Source organism: Bombus fervidus, chromosome 7, assembly GCF_041682495.2.
Source record: "Bombus fervidus isolate BK054 chromosome 7, iyBomFerv1, whole genome shotgun sequence".
NCBI classification, from domain to species: domain Eukaryota; kingdom Metazoa; phylum Arthropoda; class Insecta; order Hymenoptera; family Apidae; genus Bombus; species Bombus fervidus.
In genome coordinates this window covers 17,892,554-17,909,037 of record NC_091523.1, presented here as the reverse complement: position 1 = coordinate 17,909,037, position 16,484 = coordinate 17,892,554, and the positions used below count along the sequence as shown (strand labels likewise).

The window sequence follows — 16,484 nt, the reverse complement described above, 5'->3', positions numbered from 1 at the left end:
TCATACTCGAAAATACTCGTATTTCGTAATCTAACAAGTTCTAAATTCACGGTTTATTAAGAATACCAAGATGAAAAAGGCAAGATCAGATAAATTCCTTTTCTTATTTCGAAGAAATTGAATAAATTGTTTGACATTAATTTGACATAGATTCTCTGGCTTTTGTTTCATTTGAGTAAGAAATTCAAATTACATTTTCATTTTGCTTCGTTACTCGTAAATCGACTATGACAAATTGTTATTTCGACGTTTTGCGATAGATTTGACTATATTCTAAAAAGTACATTACCACAGACAGGTTTGAACAGGCTCTGCGCATCGCGTTTTTTTCGTATTGCGCAGCTTTGTTTAACTGTCGGTGGAAGCGCGCCATGTTTTATTAGAACGAAATCATATAATACGCGAAGCATTTGAACCTATAATGGCGGACATTCGATTTGACAGATAATTGTTAGAAATCGATCGTATTATGAAATATTCGTATACATATTTATCATAGACAATAGTAGAAAATACTACATTTTCTTTCGTATTCTTGTTATGATTTTAATATTTATGTTTTTGTATTTTTGATATAATATAGCGTACTATCTGTGGTAAATGGATAATAATTAATTCGGTAACACACAGTATAATCACAGTAAAATCAGTTCTAATTGCGTCCAGAGTATTCGTTAACGTTCAATGTAGAGATACATATTTTATAATATTCGGAAATTTGTTGATTCTATACGATCAACTTGTTTACGATTTGCCGCGACTGTCAATTTCCGTTGTTCGCGACGTATTTATTATATTTGCCTATCACGTAATAATTATAAACTATAAAATATTGTCTTCAACGATAAACTGTATATATACTGTTCCATCTTTTGTTACAGATATTACACAACCTGTTTACATTTTATCGTAAGGTTTGATAATTCTTCCAGGATGACAGCCTTCATGATGGTTTCTTCCGAAGCACGTCAACATCGTCGACATCGTTCTTCGTGTGTAACTGTGAGTCGCATGCTTTTTTTTTTGTCCCTCCAGTCGCTCAATCATGTCGTAGGACGAAAGATCCAAATCGACGTGGGCGACTGGTTGTATCGCGTAGAATTTTTTACGAACAAAGTGACCGCGGTTATTTATTATACCCGTAGGTAGTAGTACATATTTTCTTTCTGTGTGTTTTACTTGCTAGTTCAGGATAGATCTTCTCGCGCATCGCGATTTTTATCAGCATGAATAATGCTGTGTAATGTTGATAATCGATTAATTAATTACGGATGATCATGAATGAAGACAAATATATTCATACGGATATAAGTACGCGTATGAATAAAATGTGAATATTTGAATATTTAATCACGATCGTGGTTAGCTTCGTTAAATAGTTTCATTGATTTCTGTATGAGCGAAGACGACATAGATTTTTATCTTGTAACTCTTTTCGAGTAAAATATCTTTCTCAATTCTCAAAAGCTTAAAAACGTTGTGAATGCATTTCTTGAAGTTTATCTCGCGATATTAAACGATATTAAACGATATTAAACGATATTAAACGATATTAAAAGCGTTTAATTGTACGTTATTAGACATATTCGTATTGTAGTCGTAAGGTATCGGTCGGTATCATCGGCGCGACCACGTCCTATGGATAAGGTAGAATAGGTAAAGCGACTTGTTTTATTGGCAAGGCTGCGATCCTGTGTTCCCAATTTTATTAGTTGTCGGTATTATTCATCGCGCGAGTTTTTATCGTCTTAACTTTACGCGTCTAAACTTTTATCGTCTTAACCGCTTTTTATCGAAAGTTTGAAATTGTAGTTTTTGGCAAAAATAAATTTTCACGATTCGCGATTATACGAAGTAAGATAGGAAAGCACTTGTTTTTACCTTCTTCGTATTTCATAATTTTATGGGAACTCTACTATTCTCTTTATTTGATTTTATTGTTATTCTCTTTCTATATATTAATTTAAATACCGAATATGGCCACTGAACAAGCGGACGTTGCTACGATGCCTCGATCAACGGTAAGTGAAAAACTAGTGGACAGTTTGGACAACAATGGTCTTAAACGTACAATTAGTGGTGATAATAAAGATGGTTCCACGAGCGATGTACGTATATTGTGGCTTATTGATATACCGAGTGTTTGATTGTTTAGATACTTTGGTGACTTTTGCGAAATGTATGATTCTAGTAAGTAAGTACGTGGTAATTTTTATATACGTTTTGAGATACATTTCAAATTTTATCGATATAATCAGTGATTATTAATTACGATAATCGTGTCTCGTTAGCATTACAAAGCGCAGATTTCAAAATGTTTTGTACAATATATAGAATAGAAGTTCGTAGGAAGATTAGTAGGATTTTATCTTAATTCTACTTGCCATACGATAATACGATATATAACCTCGCTTCGCATTCGCTTCGCTTCTTTGAAACATAATACGCCCATTGCTGAAAACATGATTTAATTAAAAGCCGACTGATCGACGGATAGATGTCGGATATTGCCACGTCGTTTAATATTTGTAGCCCGCCTGTCTGTTCCGTGCTCTGTCGTTTCTGTTTCATTCAACTGATCGCGGTTATTTGCTACACGAGTGATTATTTTCAACAAGAGCGCTATTACCGCCAACATTTTTTCGACGATTTTCCTTCCGAAATCAGTATCAATTTTATGGAATGAATTAATCATTTTATTAACCTTACTAATTTTATTTCTTAGTTGTATCATTTAAGCGCGAGGAAGTAAAGTAAACAAAAGAAACCGTAACCTGATCGTTACGTTCGATTCTTTTCGCTCGAGTAATTCGGTGCTGGGCAAACGGCTTCTTCTCTGCAATTTAACCCCCGTAATTACTGGTTGTGTCGATCCTCTAACCATAAAATGTCGGATGTCTAAGCGTAAAATGAATTTGGTCCAGGTTCTCCGTTAGGGAAATCTGCTTACTTTTATCGATCAGCTTGAAAGAAAGGAGCAGAAGTTTTTTTTACGAAGTTTCGATACTTTATCAGATAATAGAACGGTTTTGCTTGAATTTAACAAGAGTCGAAATAATGAGAACAGGTTCGACTTGATAGGAAATATCGAATGGTTGAAAGACAAGTGAAATTAGTTAAGAAAATTAATCAAGTTCTTTACTATTTGTTTGTTTGTTTGTTCCGAAATCCGAAATTTTCTGTCGAATTTATACTTTAAATGTTAGAAAACATTTTATCGTCTTTCTCTATAAAATAGACACTTTTAGGGATTGTTTTTTAAAGATTACTCTTCTTTTGAATTTCATTGCATTCTTACTTATACGTGTGATATTTTAACGTAAAACCTAAATTAATAATCGAACAAAATTTCGACCGATGAAACGTACGAAACAAATTTTGCGGGCTTGGGCTCGAAACGACGTAACTGAACGTCGTTGAACGTAGCCACGGTGACGGGAGGGACGTGTATCTAACAGAGGTGTATGGAGTAATTAAATAGCTCTCCTTACAAAACAAAGATCGAGCCGAGGGGTACAGAGAGATTCGGTCCGATAAGTTCGACTAGTCCAGTGAACAAGTACGTCGAGTCCCAAATCGCAATCGTCGTCGACATCTCGATTATTCAACCACCGCTATCGCTCGTTAAACTCTGTAATACATTCGCTTCGATAAATATCATCTGGTATACAACACAACGATGGGGCCAACTCACGGGAAGATTCGTTATACGGCCTGCATTCCAATTTCAATGACAACCCGACATATATACGGGAAAAATGAAAAATTACTTAAAATCAGTCAGAAACGAACCAGTATGCTTCGCTTCGGCAGTCCAGTCTGCCGAAGTACCGTCACTGAAAGGAAACGCGCGCCAGAAATACGCACAGTGTGCGTGGTTGCTGTATGTACGTTTTCCTAAGTCTTAGATAACAAATAACTAAGTCTTCTTGTAAAAACCGTATATACGAAATACCTTTGACTGTTTCACTGTCAATGGATTTAATAGAAATATATTGCGTGATTTCAACAATGAGTAACATTAAGAAGCGATTAATCCAACAGGAAATGTTCTGCCGATAACGAAAAGATATATTACTGACTACAGATAGCACTTGTATATGCGTCATTTGGATGCCGGATATATGGGGTGCCGGACTCGAGTGTCGCCGCCTATAAGCGGCACTCGAAGCGAAATGGTGTTAAAGACGACGGGTTAAATATATTGAAATACTATATTTATTATAATGAAATATAATTATACATACATTATAATATGTACGTGTATATATATTTTAGAATATTTGAATATAATACGAATATAATAAATACATGTATATTTTGTTTTTTTGTTATTTATAATAGTTTAGATTTAACAGTTTCATTTATATGTGAAATTTGTGACTGTTTGTGAGCGACGATGTTCCTTTAACTTGAGCTTTAAATAGCACATGTGCTTAAAGGCGCAGAAACACGCTGTTTGTGTAGAAACAGAGGATTTACGTATATCGAATTTCTTACGCATTTTAAAACGTACGGTGTATCGTATATTAACGTAAATAATTTTTCAAATTTCTGTAAAACAATACATCAAATAAGTCGTATCGTATGTGTATAATTGAACAATGTACAACCGACAATCACTTTTCTTCGGTTAACAATTCATTTCATTAATATATTAGTCTAAACTTGTTTCAAATTTTAGCAGACAGAAACATTTAGACGAGAAACATCTGTATACTACGTACATGGAATTTTGTTTAATTACGTACGAATACGAATATGAGCAGTGTAAAGATAAAACTTATAGTAAGCTATTTTTAAAACACGTAAAACATAGTCGTGTTCTTACAAAGCAAAAAAGCAAAATGATAAAATTCATGATAAAATTTGTCTTCTTATTCTCTTATGTTACGAAATATAGATCAATGTACATACGTGCATATATACAGCTAGAAATATAGTTCTTTCTTCTCTTTCTTCTTTCTTTTCCTTTTCTTTTTTTTTTTTCTTTTCTTTTTATATACGTGGGCAAGTCGTCATGGACATCCCACCGATCTTCTGGGAAACGACGGGGTAGTGTCGGACTTGCCGACTAAAACTCCACGATAGCTCCTACCTAACGTTTAACAGGAGTGTCCCGGGACCATCTAGAAATATAGTCTATAATCTATGTAACGAAATGGAATGTTAGAAAACAGAATGTTTTTCATACATGTTTATTTTGTGTGTGTGTGCGCGTGTGTGTGTAACGTGCCGACATGTAATCGAACGATCTTAATTTCTCCATTAAATATTGTATGGACATAAACGACGTACAACGTAGTTCTCAAGAGTAATAATTCTCTGCAACAATTTATATATGTATTTATATGCGCATAAAAATATACATTACGCAAAGTCGCAAGAACAAGAAAGATCGATGTATCTCTGAAAAAAAAAGAAAAAAAAAAAAACTGTTTCTGCCATTTTCTCAAATATTAATCGGAACGGAATGAAATAAAATTCTTAATAAAAGATAACGGAAAAAATACAAAATGATAAAAGTATTTTTCAAACATATTTTTATCCGTATACACGTACATGCCTACATATATATCTATAAGATGGTATAAAATGGGGAAAATCACAATTATCGAAAAGTAAGTTCGAATTGCCTTTCCCAAAATTTGATTTTCCCAAAAACGGGAGATGTACTGTCCGAGTCATAAACCGACTGTCACTCCAAATCCCGAACAAATATAACGCTCAAAGATGATATATCATCGTAGCCGAAAGGAAATACCAATGTGAAAGAGGCAATGATTCGTTTGACGGAATTACGATAAAATTATGATCGCGTGTCTCGCGGCACGATATGTAGCACCGTTATGAGGTAAATGTTGGCTATAAGATAGATATATACCAACATATATGCGTATACATGCATACATACATACATACAAGATCACATACATCACAAGGCAATCGCGTTACCTTTTTCATATTTAGGAAATCATCGAGCATTGACAATGAAATTTTAGCCAAACGATGTAACGTTTTATTGTAACGCGACTAACGAGCAAGCTAACAACTGTCGCAAACAGAACAAAGTAATTACGTTAAATCTCTAAATACTATTATTAAAATAGTAGCGGTAAACTGATAGTGGTAAATAGTATGTTTGGTTTTATTAAAAATATGAACACAGTAACGTTTAAAGCTAAAGAAAAGTTGGTAAAAATTAGTGTAAACGCGAGTCTTGTTTAATAATAAAAATAGAATTTGAAGTTGTATCTCGAAGACTTTCGCGTATTACAGTAATTAACGGAACTTTCTCTTGCCGCTTATATCTGGTTATACGTATTCGTCGATCGATCATTGGTGGTATATCGATGTTTCGGATCGCGATTGTATTTATCGAACGGACGTTGCTTCGCGTTCTAGTCTTCAAACGTGTTTAATATTGGCGCCGAATGAAATATATTCCGAAATATTTTCTGACAATTTCTGAACTTTAAACTGTACCGAGCTACAAACGTTAGTTTATGCCTTTAATATTCGTATTTCCTTAATTTAAAGGTTAAAGATATTTGATAAATGAATTCGTTGGTTATATTTAAAATGATAAAAGAGTAGGAAAAAGTATAGATTATGCAGGTGGTATATCCATAAAATATACGCTTGAAAAGATATATACTTACACGATATTTCATACATGCATGTACGTAGTTTCATTTATCTTATATAAATACCTTTAAATTACGTTGTTCGAAAGTACTATCGTGCTTGAGATTTTCCTGCAATTGTCTAATACTCTGCTCTATTAGATAGAATATTTTTCAACGCAATGATCCAAACGATTAATAAGATAAGTCGGATTATATTTCAGTTTATTTTATGGAATTATGTATGTTCTTCTGTGCGCTCTTAACGTTGCAAGACCGAACGGACGATTAATTATGCGATTAACCGCATAACGAAACATTAGGATCGTCGATTTCGCGGTTGTTCGTTTTCATCGACTTAATTAAAAAAGAAAACGATCAAATTTGCGTTAATTAGACGCATCGAGGAACTCGTATCTTTTTCTTTAATTAACCTCGATAATCGTGGATCTGTTCTTCGTAAAATGTAAATTCTTTCTTCGTAAAAACGCGCATATTTTATCGTATTTGATATTCTTCATTCCCGTCTTCTCCTACGATTGTGTTTTCTTTCTTGTGCAACTATGCACAGGACCGTAGTAGCTATTTATTCTTCTTACAAGAATTTTATGAGAATCGAACGTGACAATAAAGATATTTAAAAGGTTTTTACAATTACGCTTGTAATATGTAAAAAATTATCAATTGCTCGTTTCTCCGAAGGATGGGAATGATTAAATTCACATTCGTTCGAAGAGTGTAACTCTCTAACACGTAGTTTTACGTAGTGTACAGATCCACGTTGAACTTTTCGTTCGAATCTGTATCTGTACTTATAAGCGTAAAAAGTAATAGCAAGATACATGCTCGCTTGGAGCGAGAAACTCTCACACGGTGTACGTAGGGTGGAACGTGTCGAAAGAAGTTGTCGTAAAAAACGGAAGAGAGATTCGTATTTGCCTATTGGAATTTAATCGTTAGTAAATAGTAAAACTTTGGTTGTGCCGCTTAAGCTACAAGCTTAAGTAACAAGAAAAATAACAGTCCTGTTCTTTCCGACATTTTCTTACAAATCGTAATTGTACGACTTTCGAACGTTGCGCAGTTTTCTTACCGACACGACCAGCTTTTCCGCAACCGGCGCAAATTCTAAGCAACCTGCTCGTACTTGACTTTATTGATGTTGCTAGCTAAGCAACAGGCTAAGAAGACCCCTATTAGCGGAAAGAATGCTACGCTGATCGCTATTCTGGCGACCAAGCCGATGTTGCAGTTTATCAGTCGTAACACACGAGTGTAGCAGCCCTGAAAATTTTCATTCGAATTATTGTAACTTTTCCCTTCGAACAACTTAACTTTCCTATAAATATCTTTGTTAGAAGAAAGTCGTGTTGTTGGAAGAGGTACGCGTAACGTACGAACAAAATCTCTCTCAACGTAATTTGTATTTCTAAATCGTTATTTCTAGATTACAACCATAATACGGTTGTTCTTATACAACTTTCGCTTATATCGCAACTATATCGCTTTCGTTTTCCTCTTACCTGAGTATAAATATCGTTTACGTCATTAACGTTACACACATCTTCTGCCACTTTGCAGCAAGACAGTGGAATTTCCATCGGTGGAGACATGTCGGACCAATCTGCGAAACCTCTGTTACCGCAGCACTGCAACTAAAATCAGAGCCCGCCATTTATGCAACGATTCAACGATTCTGTTTATAGTAGAGCCGGCAATATGGATCGTCGAGGTGCAGACGAAATCGTTCATCGTTCGATTTCTCGAGGAAACCAAGGTGTCCGATCCTGTTTCCTGTTTCCTGTTGCCGCGTCTAAAAGAACTTACACCTACCAGGCTTTCGCTGCCCAAATAGCGATCCATGTTGCCGCCCACGCGAGTCTCTTAATAAGTGCACTATTTTATACGCATAATTTTCTTTATTTTCCTATACAATGTACCAATCTCTTGGCGGCTGTTTCGGTGTTTCGTATGGCTCCCACGTTTCTCATACGTTAGTAAGGCATTTACACTATTTACTACTCGAAATATCTCCGTTGCTTTTAATGGTTAAGGAAAAGTACGCTAGCTACCATCGCTAAATAGCACGTAATATTCTCCTAGTAGTTGTATCAGTGCCACAGATAGCTGTGTACTTAGACACCTCTGGCAACGCAAATAGTAGGTAATTACCGTTTACTACGATGTATTTTTCTAAGAATACCTATTATGTAAAATAATATGTCGTATAATGAAAGTAATAAATGAAAGAGATAAATATAAATTACGTAGAGTAAGAGAGCAATATCGAATAAGATAAGGAATTAAACAAAAATAATTTGTTCTGTAGTTGTTTTGCATTTGTAAATAGTAAATATACGTTCGCTTACTGTAGACTGCATAGTGTCGATGTGGATGGTCTTGGTCTCGTCGTGCCTATAGACGGACATTGTTTGATTGAGATCGTGGTCGAATTTTTCATTTAAATTTGTACGGTAAGCATAAATCGATGCACCAGCCGCAAGTTCCAGCAATGCAACGATAGCTAAGAATGCACCGTACTGCGAACAAAATCTTTTAGTAAACAGCTTGTAAAGTGAAATTCCATTCTGTAAGGCTAATGATATGATTAATTATAGATTTAACGAGTCAACGTATTTAAGGACAACGGATTTTCTAATCGAATCGATGATACGCGTTTGGTAGAAATCAAGAAATTTATTCTTACGGTTTGAAATGCAAGTAGTGACACAACCTGTGGAGATAAAAGGTGACAGAGATTTCCCGTAAATGGGAAAATGGGAAAATGGCAAAATAGCAAGTAATTAATAGCAAATATAATTCGCTTACCAGAAATAAGAGGGCTGGATGGCCGCGAATTGTGCAACAGCAAGCGAGCGTCGCTGTCAAAGTTAAAATACCGCCCAGACAAGCCAATGCCAATAAAGCTGCCCTGCTGTTCTCCGAACTTACGTCCATGTAATCGTGAAGTTGAATTCGCATCCAAATTCCGATGGAAAATAGCAATATGCCAAATACCTAAGCGATTTACACAAATGATTTACTTTTCACTTTTTTTTTTTTTTTTTTTTTATTAAATTTTACTTATGTGTACTATCAAACCAAATGGAAAAAGATGGCACCTGTGCTATACGATAGATAGAGGATCTTGTCCGGTCGAATTGTAATTCAAATTGCTATCTTTCTCTAAAGTAACAATTATAGTGATTAATTGTTGGAACGCCAAATAATACAATTATTACTAGTACAACGTACAAATATTTTATTTTTTACATATATGTATATAGTAACTGTTATTCTTAGTAAAATAATGAGTTTCGTTTAATTTAGCTTAATTCGAACAGATGTTGTACGATTAACGATTTGTCAGGGAAAAAGGTTACGATAAGTTTGACGATAACGTTCATCTACGTAAGAGCAGGATGTTGATAGCACGAATAACGTATACACACCGATAACAAACCAAATGATATCCCGCGTTTTTCCAACTAAATAACTGAATAACAAATATTCAACGACATTAAGTTTAACCAAGTAAGCAAATTCTATACTAAAATGTCAATTTGATCGTGTAACTAAACTCGTCGAATACATTCTTTTCCTGTTACGCTAATAAAACGTAATTTTATCTTTAACAGCTCCGATACTTTCAGTCGTTGTCAATTTCAAACTATCGCAAAGTATCCTTGCCTATCGATTTTCACTGTTCGTTGATAATTTCTCATCAACTTGTGCCAGATCTGCACGAAACATCGGTAAACTCCCTTCGAAACGTTCTTGTTCGCAGAAAGATCAGCATGTGCCCTAATGACTCGAACAACTTTAAAATTGACGCATCATCTTTCGAACTTACTTTCTACGTCCTTTCTGCGTGATAATAACGAACGATAAAAGAATGGGATAAAGATGAGTTGAATGGAGAAAGACGTTGGAATAACGCTGTGACATCGAAACGACGATATATCGTGCAACAGTTGGGTGAAAGGTATTCCAAGGTTTTCTCGAGTCTACGTGTCAAGGGTGGATTACAGGAAAAGAAACAGCCCCTTACCCACATAACACAGTTGAACAGTATCAGCAGGCCTTTCATGCAAGCCATCGTGGCCACCGTTTCCCAATCCTTCGTCATGTCGATCGATTTTGAAATTATTTTCTATTCTCGTAGTCGAAGTCCTGTCCTACGATTCAATTTTCAGAGTGTACTACGCACTACACTCTCGAAGCAAGTGAGAAGTCGATCGATTTGCAGCAGGATTGCACGAGTTTACGTGTTTGCGTGCGTGGCTAGCCCCACCAACCGTACATGCGCTCTGTAGCATCCGTCCGTCCTGTTTTAACAGCTTCTATCAATGAAACGGAACGCGATTTCCGCTTTAAAATTATTTTATGATAGACAAAACTTTAATTACACGTAGTTTCTTCGAAACGCGATGCGGCTTAGTTTGCGATCGTGTATTAGATGAGAAAGAATTGACATTTTCTAATTTGAAGATTACGCAGCTAAACGATCGTTTGAGATTACGAATCTGTAAATAAAATCAATTCTATCAAAATTAACGTGTTACGCGTACATACGAAACTACATAGTTTCCTTGTTAGCGAATAGACGATTTAATATTAAAAAGAAAAATTCACCTTTGACTTGTCCAATATCCTATTACCTATAGTTTGATCGACTAATGAAACAAAAACGAGAATAAAACCTTATCATCTCTGAATGAATAATACGCCGGAATGTCGTATGTTTTCCATCTTTTCGTCATTAAGAACTCTCGTCGATAGAAAAAGGAGTATTTGTTATTTAACCGTTCCAGATGATCTTCTAAATCTTGAAATGTCATTGATTTCTCCCTCGGTGTTCCTTCATCCTTGCATTATTCGTTATGGTCGTTGACCGTACAAAGGCTCCGTAACATCTGCCTATTTTTAAAATTAATCACTCGATTGCACTCGATTATAAAATGTTATCATTCTGAAACTATAACGGACACTAAATGTCACGTTAAACATCGTATAAAATTCGTTTCACCTACACGAACCATCTTGGCTCAGAGAGTGTATTGCGTTATTGTAACGGACAATGTGAACTTGCGAGGAATACTCTTCAGAGCAACAATAATTTGTCTTGTCGTGCGTGTTAGAGACGACCCATTTTTGACGTAGAATCGGTTAGTTTGGTGTTATTTAACATCGGAACGATTTACGATCGATCGGTTCTTACCGTTAGACCGCATCTATCAGAAAAATTTGGTCCAGCAGTGCACCGCCCCTGCTATTTCCTATCAAAAATCAAATCACTGTATCACCTTGAGACAAATGGTTTCATCTTCGCGGTACGCAATCACAGCGACGACACTTTTGCTACTATATTAACGAACAACGAACTCTTCGTAGTTGGTACCGATTTATCTCTACATATATGTATATCGCTGTTTCAATCTTTCCATAAATTTCTGCGATTCTTACGTACATTTGATTCTACACAGCTTCATTATAGTCAATTTCACGATAGTCCTTTCAAAAATAACGGCGTAAGAGAGCCTACCTCTCCAGTTATTTCATAAATATCGCCGTTTGTAAGTGGCGCGAGTAAGCTGCCCTATAACTAACTGAATATCTAACTTATCGCATCCAGAAGTATGTGATTTCATACCAGTTCCACATCGTTTTATTACACGTCATATCCACGAACGCTAACTCTGTTGCGTGAGATCGCCTCCCTCTGCACCTGCTTGCCCCTTACTATACATGTATAATGCAAACAATAATTGTCATCGTTGGATCAACCAGCAGTGCAAGAAACCGGCAACGAAATCAACAACACTTGTTCGCAAGTGTATCGATTTACGACATATGATTTATTAAATCGCTCGGGTGTACAGGATAAAATTTCATACGGATTCAAACGTCCGCAAACGGTCAGTTGTCTTGGACGCGAGGTAGCGATGTTTTGAACCGAACGAATATCCTTCTGTCGAATTTTCTATTTCGTTCGTACAAAGTACGCAGTCTCTTGAAATTATGCCGAAACGAATAACGCCGGAGAAAGTGATCGACATCGTTTGGTTTAGCGTAGCTTTGACTTTCTGTTGGCCGCTTCCTATCAATAGCAGTGGAACGCGAACTCTGGTTCACAAAATTTTGCAGATCAGTAGCGTTATTAGCGCTTGTATGCTTCTCCTGCCTCTGCTATATTCGATTTATCTGCATCTAGACGATATAATCATTGTTTCCGAATGTACCTGCCTGTTTTTAGGCGTGAGTCAAGCTATAGTTCAGTCTATTATCTGCTTGATCAATCACGATTCTCTGCAAGTAAGTTTTCATTCGTTTCTACCTTACGTTTGATTGAAAACGCTTTAACAATGGATTACAGCACGTAGTCGAGGAAATGATAATCTGCGTTAAACAAGCGCGAGAATACGAAAGGGAAATTTTTTCCAAGCTTATCGCGCGATGCAGCGTCTTTTATGCAATTTCTATTATGTGTATATACCTGGCTGCGACAGCTTTTTCGATAGGACCTGCAATCTTGCCGCTATCCTTCCCAAGCGAAGCGGAATATCCATTTCGCGTTAATTATACGCCAGTGTACGTTATCATATACATGCAGCAGTCTATCCTCAGCTATCAATGCGTTGCACATATATGCCTAAGCATGTTTGGATCGCTTCTGTTTTGGTTCACCGCCGCGAGATTCCAGTGTTTGGCCATGGAACTAAAAAGGACTGCAGACGTTAGTACGCTGATCGTTTGCGTTGAGAAACAATTACGTTTGAGAAGGTAAGAGTGAGGTTTTACAACGCGTGGACGAAGCGTTCAGGTTTATCGTGAGTTCTTTTTTTTTTTTTTTTTTTCTAGATACGCAAAAGAAGTGGTGGATAATTTTCGTTTCATAGTGCTTTACGCTATAGGAGTAAGCACGTCTGCTCTAACTTTATGTGGCATTATATTACTCGTGGTAAGTGAAGCTTGTAATACTTTGTGCGACAAATTCACTAAATAGCTTACGTCTAGGATGTACCGCCAATGGTGAAAATACAGTTCGTAACTGTATGCCTCACTGTACTTGCGGAGATTTACGTATACGCGTGGTCAGCCGATTACATGAAAGATATGGTAAACCAGGTTCTATTGTTTAGGTGTAAGGAAGGAGGTAGTAATATGACCACTTTTATCGATGAAACTCTGATTATATTTATGAAACGTTTCGTGGTGCAAAAAGATATTTAACAGGCGAAAATTGCTTTCATAATTTGCTAGCGATTGACGATGCAGACGTTAAAAAGATAAAAAAAACAACGACGTGTTGTAAATTATAAGTGCTTGTTGTTGTTGCGACGAGATGCTGTATTCGTTTCGTTTCGTTTCTCTCATATCGTATGACTACCTCTTTCCGCGTATAATTTGTAACTTATGTTTCTTTAAATACTACTAATCCTTCCTATGCCTTAGAGCATAAATGTCTCACGGAGTGCATACGACATAATATGGTACAAGCAGAAGTTAGAAATGCAAAAGAATCTATTGACTATGCTGGAATGTCAGGAACCGATAACTCTCTCTGTGAGTTGCATAATACCAGAGCTTTCTTTGCGTTATTTTTGTTCGGTAAGGATCAAATATCGATTGGAAGGAATTGCAGTATTTTCAAGCGAGCTCCATTTTGTACATATTATTAGTTATACATACGTATTATATCAATTTATAAAAGAAAAAGAAAAGAAAAGGAAAAATGATCTTCTACTTGGTAGCAAGTTCTAAAACGCAGTTTTCGTGATTTCGGAGTAAATGGAAAAATACGAAATAGTTATATAAAGTTATATAAATTACCCATTATAAATAACAGATATCGTAGATTATAATATTATAAATCCATATCATAAAATAACATAGAGCAACGTATAACTTTATAATATACTACTGAAACTAAACACCCAGACATATTTGACAAATTGAAGTTATAATATCTGCTAAACTGATAGTTTTTCGACATAAATAGGTTGTTACTTTTTCGTAGGGAATGCCAAAATGCCAAAATTAATGTATAACAAAATGTATGATTTTATCTAAGGAAATTAAGTCGTTCCTGCACCCTACTCGACCTATAAAAAAATTTTTTCCACCGTATGATGTCTCGCTTTAAACCAGACAACGGTTGTTAAAACATTTTGTTGGTAACTTTAATCCCTCGCGCAGGACCGCGCCATTTTCACTTAAACAAAACACAAGCAAGTATACATACTATATACGTATACACAAGCAGCATCCCAAAACTACAGCTATCTCTGTATTTTCTTTCTGTAACTATCCAAATCGAGCGAGGTATGCGTTAAAATTGGGAAAAGGAATGAAACTGACGTGCAAATAAAAAGAGAAAAGAAGCGAACGCGCGTAAATGTGAAAAATAATCCTTTTTTCAAAATATATAAATTTCAACGTTTTGCAGTCAATGTGGAGTCGGTGTCGATTGTAACGCAAACAATTTACACAAATTTTCAGTTACACGATAATCTATTTAATGCAGTGAAATATTCTTAGAAGTTGTCGAATATTTCTAAAAGTTCTTAAGACGACTGATTCTGAAGTACAGAAAGATAACTGAAACACCAATTTATCCACACATTTAGGGACAACACGCATTGTCGATCAATCGCTGACGACTACTGGAGTATACGAGCGCGTACGCGCTTGGTCGTGGTAATCAGCGAGTCTTTGACGATCATTGAAACACGAGCAACGCGCAGACGGTCTGTAGGTCATGGTGACTAATATTGGACTGATATTTTGTAAAGGATTATTTTTCTCTTTCCTTCTCTCTTTCTTCGCTTCTTTTTTCGCGTTCTCTTCTCTTTTCTTTTCCTTTTTTTTCTTTTTTTTTTTGTTTTGTTTATTTAACGTCTTTTAGTTTCTTAGCTATATTTTTGCAAAGATATGAATTACCTTTGAAAAAAAAACTATCAGGGGACCACCAGAGAAACGTACTCTACCGGGCAAGATATATCACTCTTCTCTTTTACGGTCCTTTCTACGTTCTTAGGGGTGAAATTTCTGAGAATCGTTGAAACGCTTTTACAGATTTTTTTACAAATGACATCTGTGTGTTAGAGATAATTGTTATAAGTGAAAAAGTACAGTCCTCTAACTCACATCTGTATCTAAATTCGTTCCTTTAGGCGTTGAGTAAGGCAAAATTTTGAATCACGCCTCTATGTATTTGTATAGGTAACGTTTCTAAGCTATACTTAAATCGGAATCTCATTCGACCTAAGAGACATCGAAGAGTCCGTAAAAACACGTTTCACCTCGTTCCATTCCCTTAGGACATGATTTTGAAACAATCGCTTTTTAGCGAGTGGTTTACGTTATGGAAGAAGCATATCCTCCAGATTTCATGTTTCTATGTTGAGCAATTTAGGCTGTGCATTGACGAGTTAGTCAGAACATGTATGTGTGTGGTATGTGTATAGGTTTTTCTCTTAATCAAATTGTGAAAAAACAAAGATATAGCTGCAATCTCTTCAATTGTTACGAATGAATTAATTAAGAATAACATTATGATTAATAAGTTGATAATATTTCAGTATCTGTCCAATACTTTCTCCATCTTCACCACTTTACGTATCGTGATCGAAGATAATGCAAAATAAATGCGAATAAAAGAATATGGACATTGTTTTAATTGTATATTATGGAACGATGCTTTTATCGTGGTAGTCGCGATTAAAATTCCAATTGCAAACTAAGCTCTGTAACCACCAAATTATTATAGGAAACAAGTTTATATCGAGCTATAACTTTTTTTTAATATAATGCTACGGTAAGATCATTTGTAATTACCCGTTTTATGATAATTAT

The 16,484-nt window shown here is 35.6% G+C and overlaps 3 protein-coding genes across 4 annotated transcripts in view; 2 read left to right on the top strand and 1 right to left on the bottom strand.

Annotated features, from left to right (window-relative positions):
* Nucleotides 1-888: 888 nt before the first annotated feature.
* LOC139989111 (uncharacterized) overlaps nucleotides 889-16,484 on the top strand; it is a 32,470-nt gene continuing 16,874 nt past the window's right edge. The window contains exon 1 of the mRNA XM_074111840.1: nucleotides 889-1,002. The gene's annotated coding sequence lies outside the window, so the exon portion shown is untranslated. The remainder of the gene's footprint in view (nucleotides 1,003-16,484) is intronic.
* On the bottom strand, nucleotides 7,726-10,888 carry LOC139988670 (tetraspanin-7). Its single transcript, XM_072006341.1, has 5 exons — nucleotides 10,678-10,888; nucleotides 9,456-9,644; nucleotides 8,996-9,166; nucleotides 8,150-8,281; nucleotides 7,726-7,910 (listed from the first exon to the last, which is right to left on the bottom strand). The coding sequence occupies exons 1-5, from the start codon at nucleotides 10,753-10,755 to the stop codon at nucleotides 7,755-7,757; spliced, it is 726 nt and encodes a 241-aa protein (XP_071862442.1). The 5' UTR covers nucleotides 10,756-10,888; the 3' UTR covers nucleotides 7,726-7,754.
* LOC139988668 (odorant receptor 10-like) lies at nucleotides 12,248-16,453 on the top strand. 2 transcript variants are annotated; one of them, XM_072006339.1, is made up of 6 exons: nucleotides 12,248-12,941; nucleotides 13,003-13,409; nucleotides 13,488-13,587; nucleotides 13,644-13,745; nucleotides 14,082-14,237; nucleotides 16,211-16,453. In XM_072006339.1, the coding sequence occupies exons 1-6, from the start codon at nucleotides 12,648-12,650 to the stop codon at nucleotides 16,274-16,276; spliced, it is 1,125 nt and encodes a 374-aa protein (XP_071862440.1). In that variant the 5' UTR covers nucleotides 12,248-12,647; the 3' UTR covers nucleotides 16,277-16,453. The 2 variants fall into 2 exon arrangements, with proteins under 2 accessions (XP_071862440.1, XP_071862439.1); XM_072006338.1 differs by lacking the exon at nucleotides 16,211-16,453 and having other exon boundaries at nucleotides 14,082-15,429.

What these genes read in the sequence shown, in the direction of transcription:
- LOC139988670 (XM_072006341.1), bottom strand. Translation starts at nt 10,755, where the DNA reads ATGACGAAGGATTGGGAAACGGTGGCCACGATGGCTTGCATGAAAGGC. An exon ending in TGTTCAACTGTGTTATGTGG is followed by an intron (nt 9,645 to 10,677) that starts GTAAGGGGCTGT and finishes TAAATCGCTTAG; the next exon opens with GTATTTGGCATATTGCTATT. An exon ending in TAAACGATATTTATACTCAG is followed by an intron (nt 7,911 to 8,149) that starts GTAAGAGGAAAA and finishes GAAAATTTTCAG; the next exon opens with GGCTGCTACACTCGTGTGTT.
- LOC139988668 (XM_072006338.1), top strand. Translation starts at nt 12,648, where the DNA reads ATGCCGAAACGAATAACGCCGGAGAAAGTGATCGACATCGTTTGGTTT. An exon ending in GTGGCATTATATTACTCGTG is followed by an intron (nt 13,588 to 13,643) that starts GTAAGTGAAGCT and finishes GCTTACGTCTAG; the next exon opens with GATGTACCGCCAATGGTGAA. An exon ending in CCGATTACATGAAAGATATG is followed by an intron (nt 13,746 to 14,081) that starts GTAAACCAGGTT and finishes CCTATGCCTTAG; the next exon opens with AGCATAAATGTCTCACGGAG.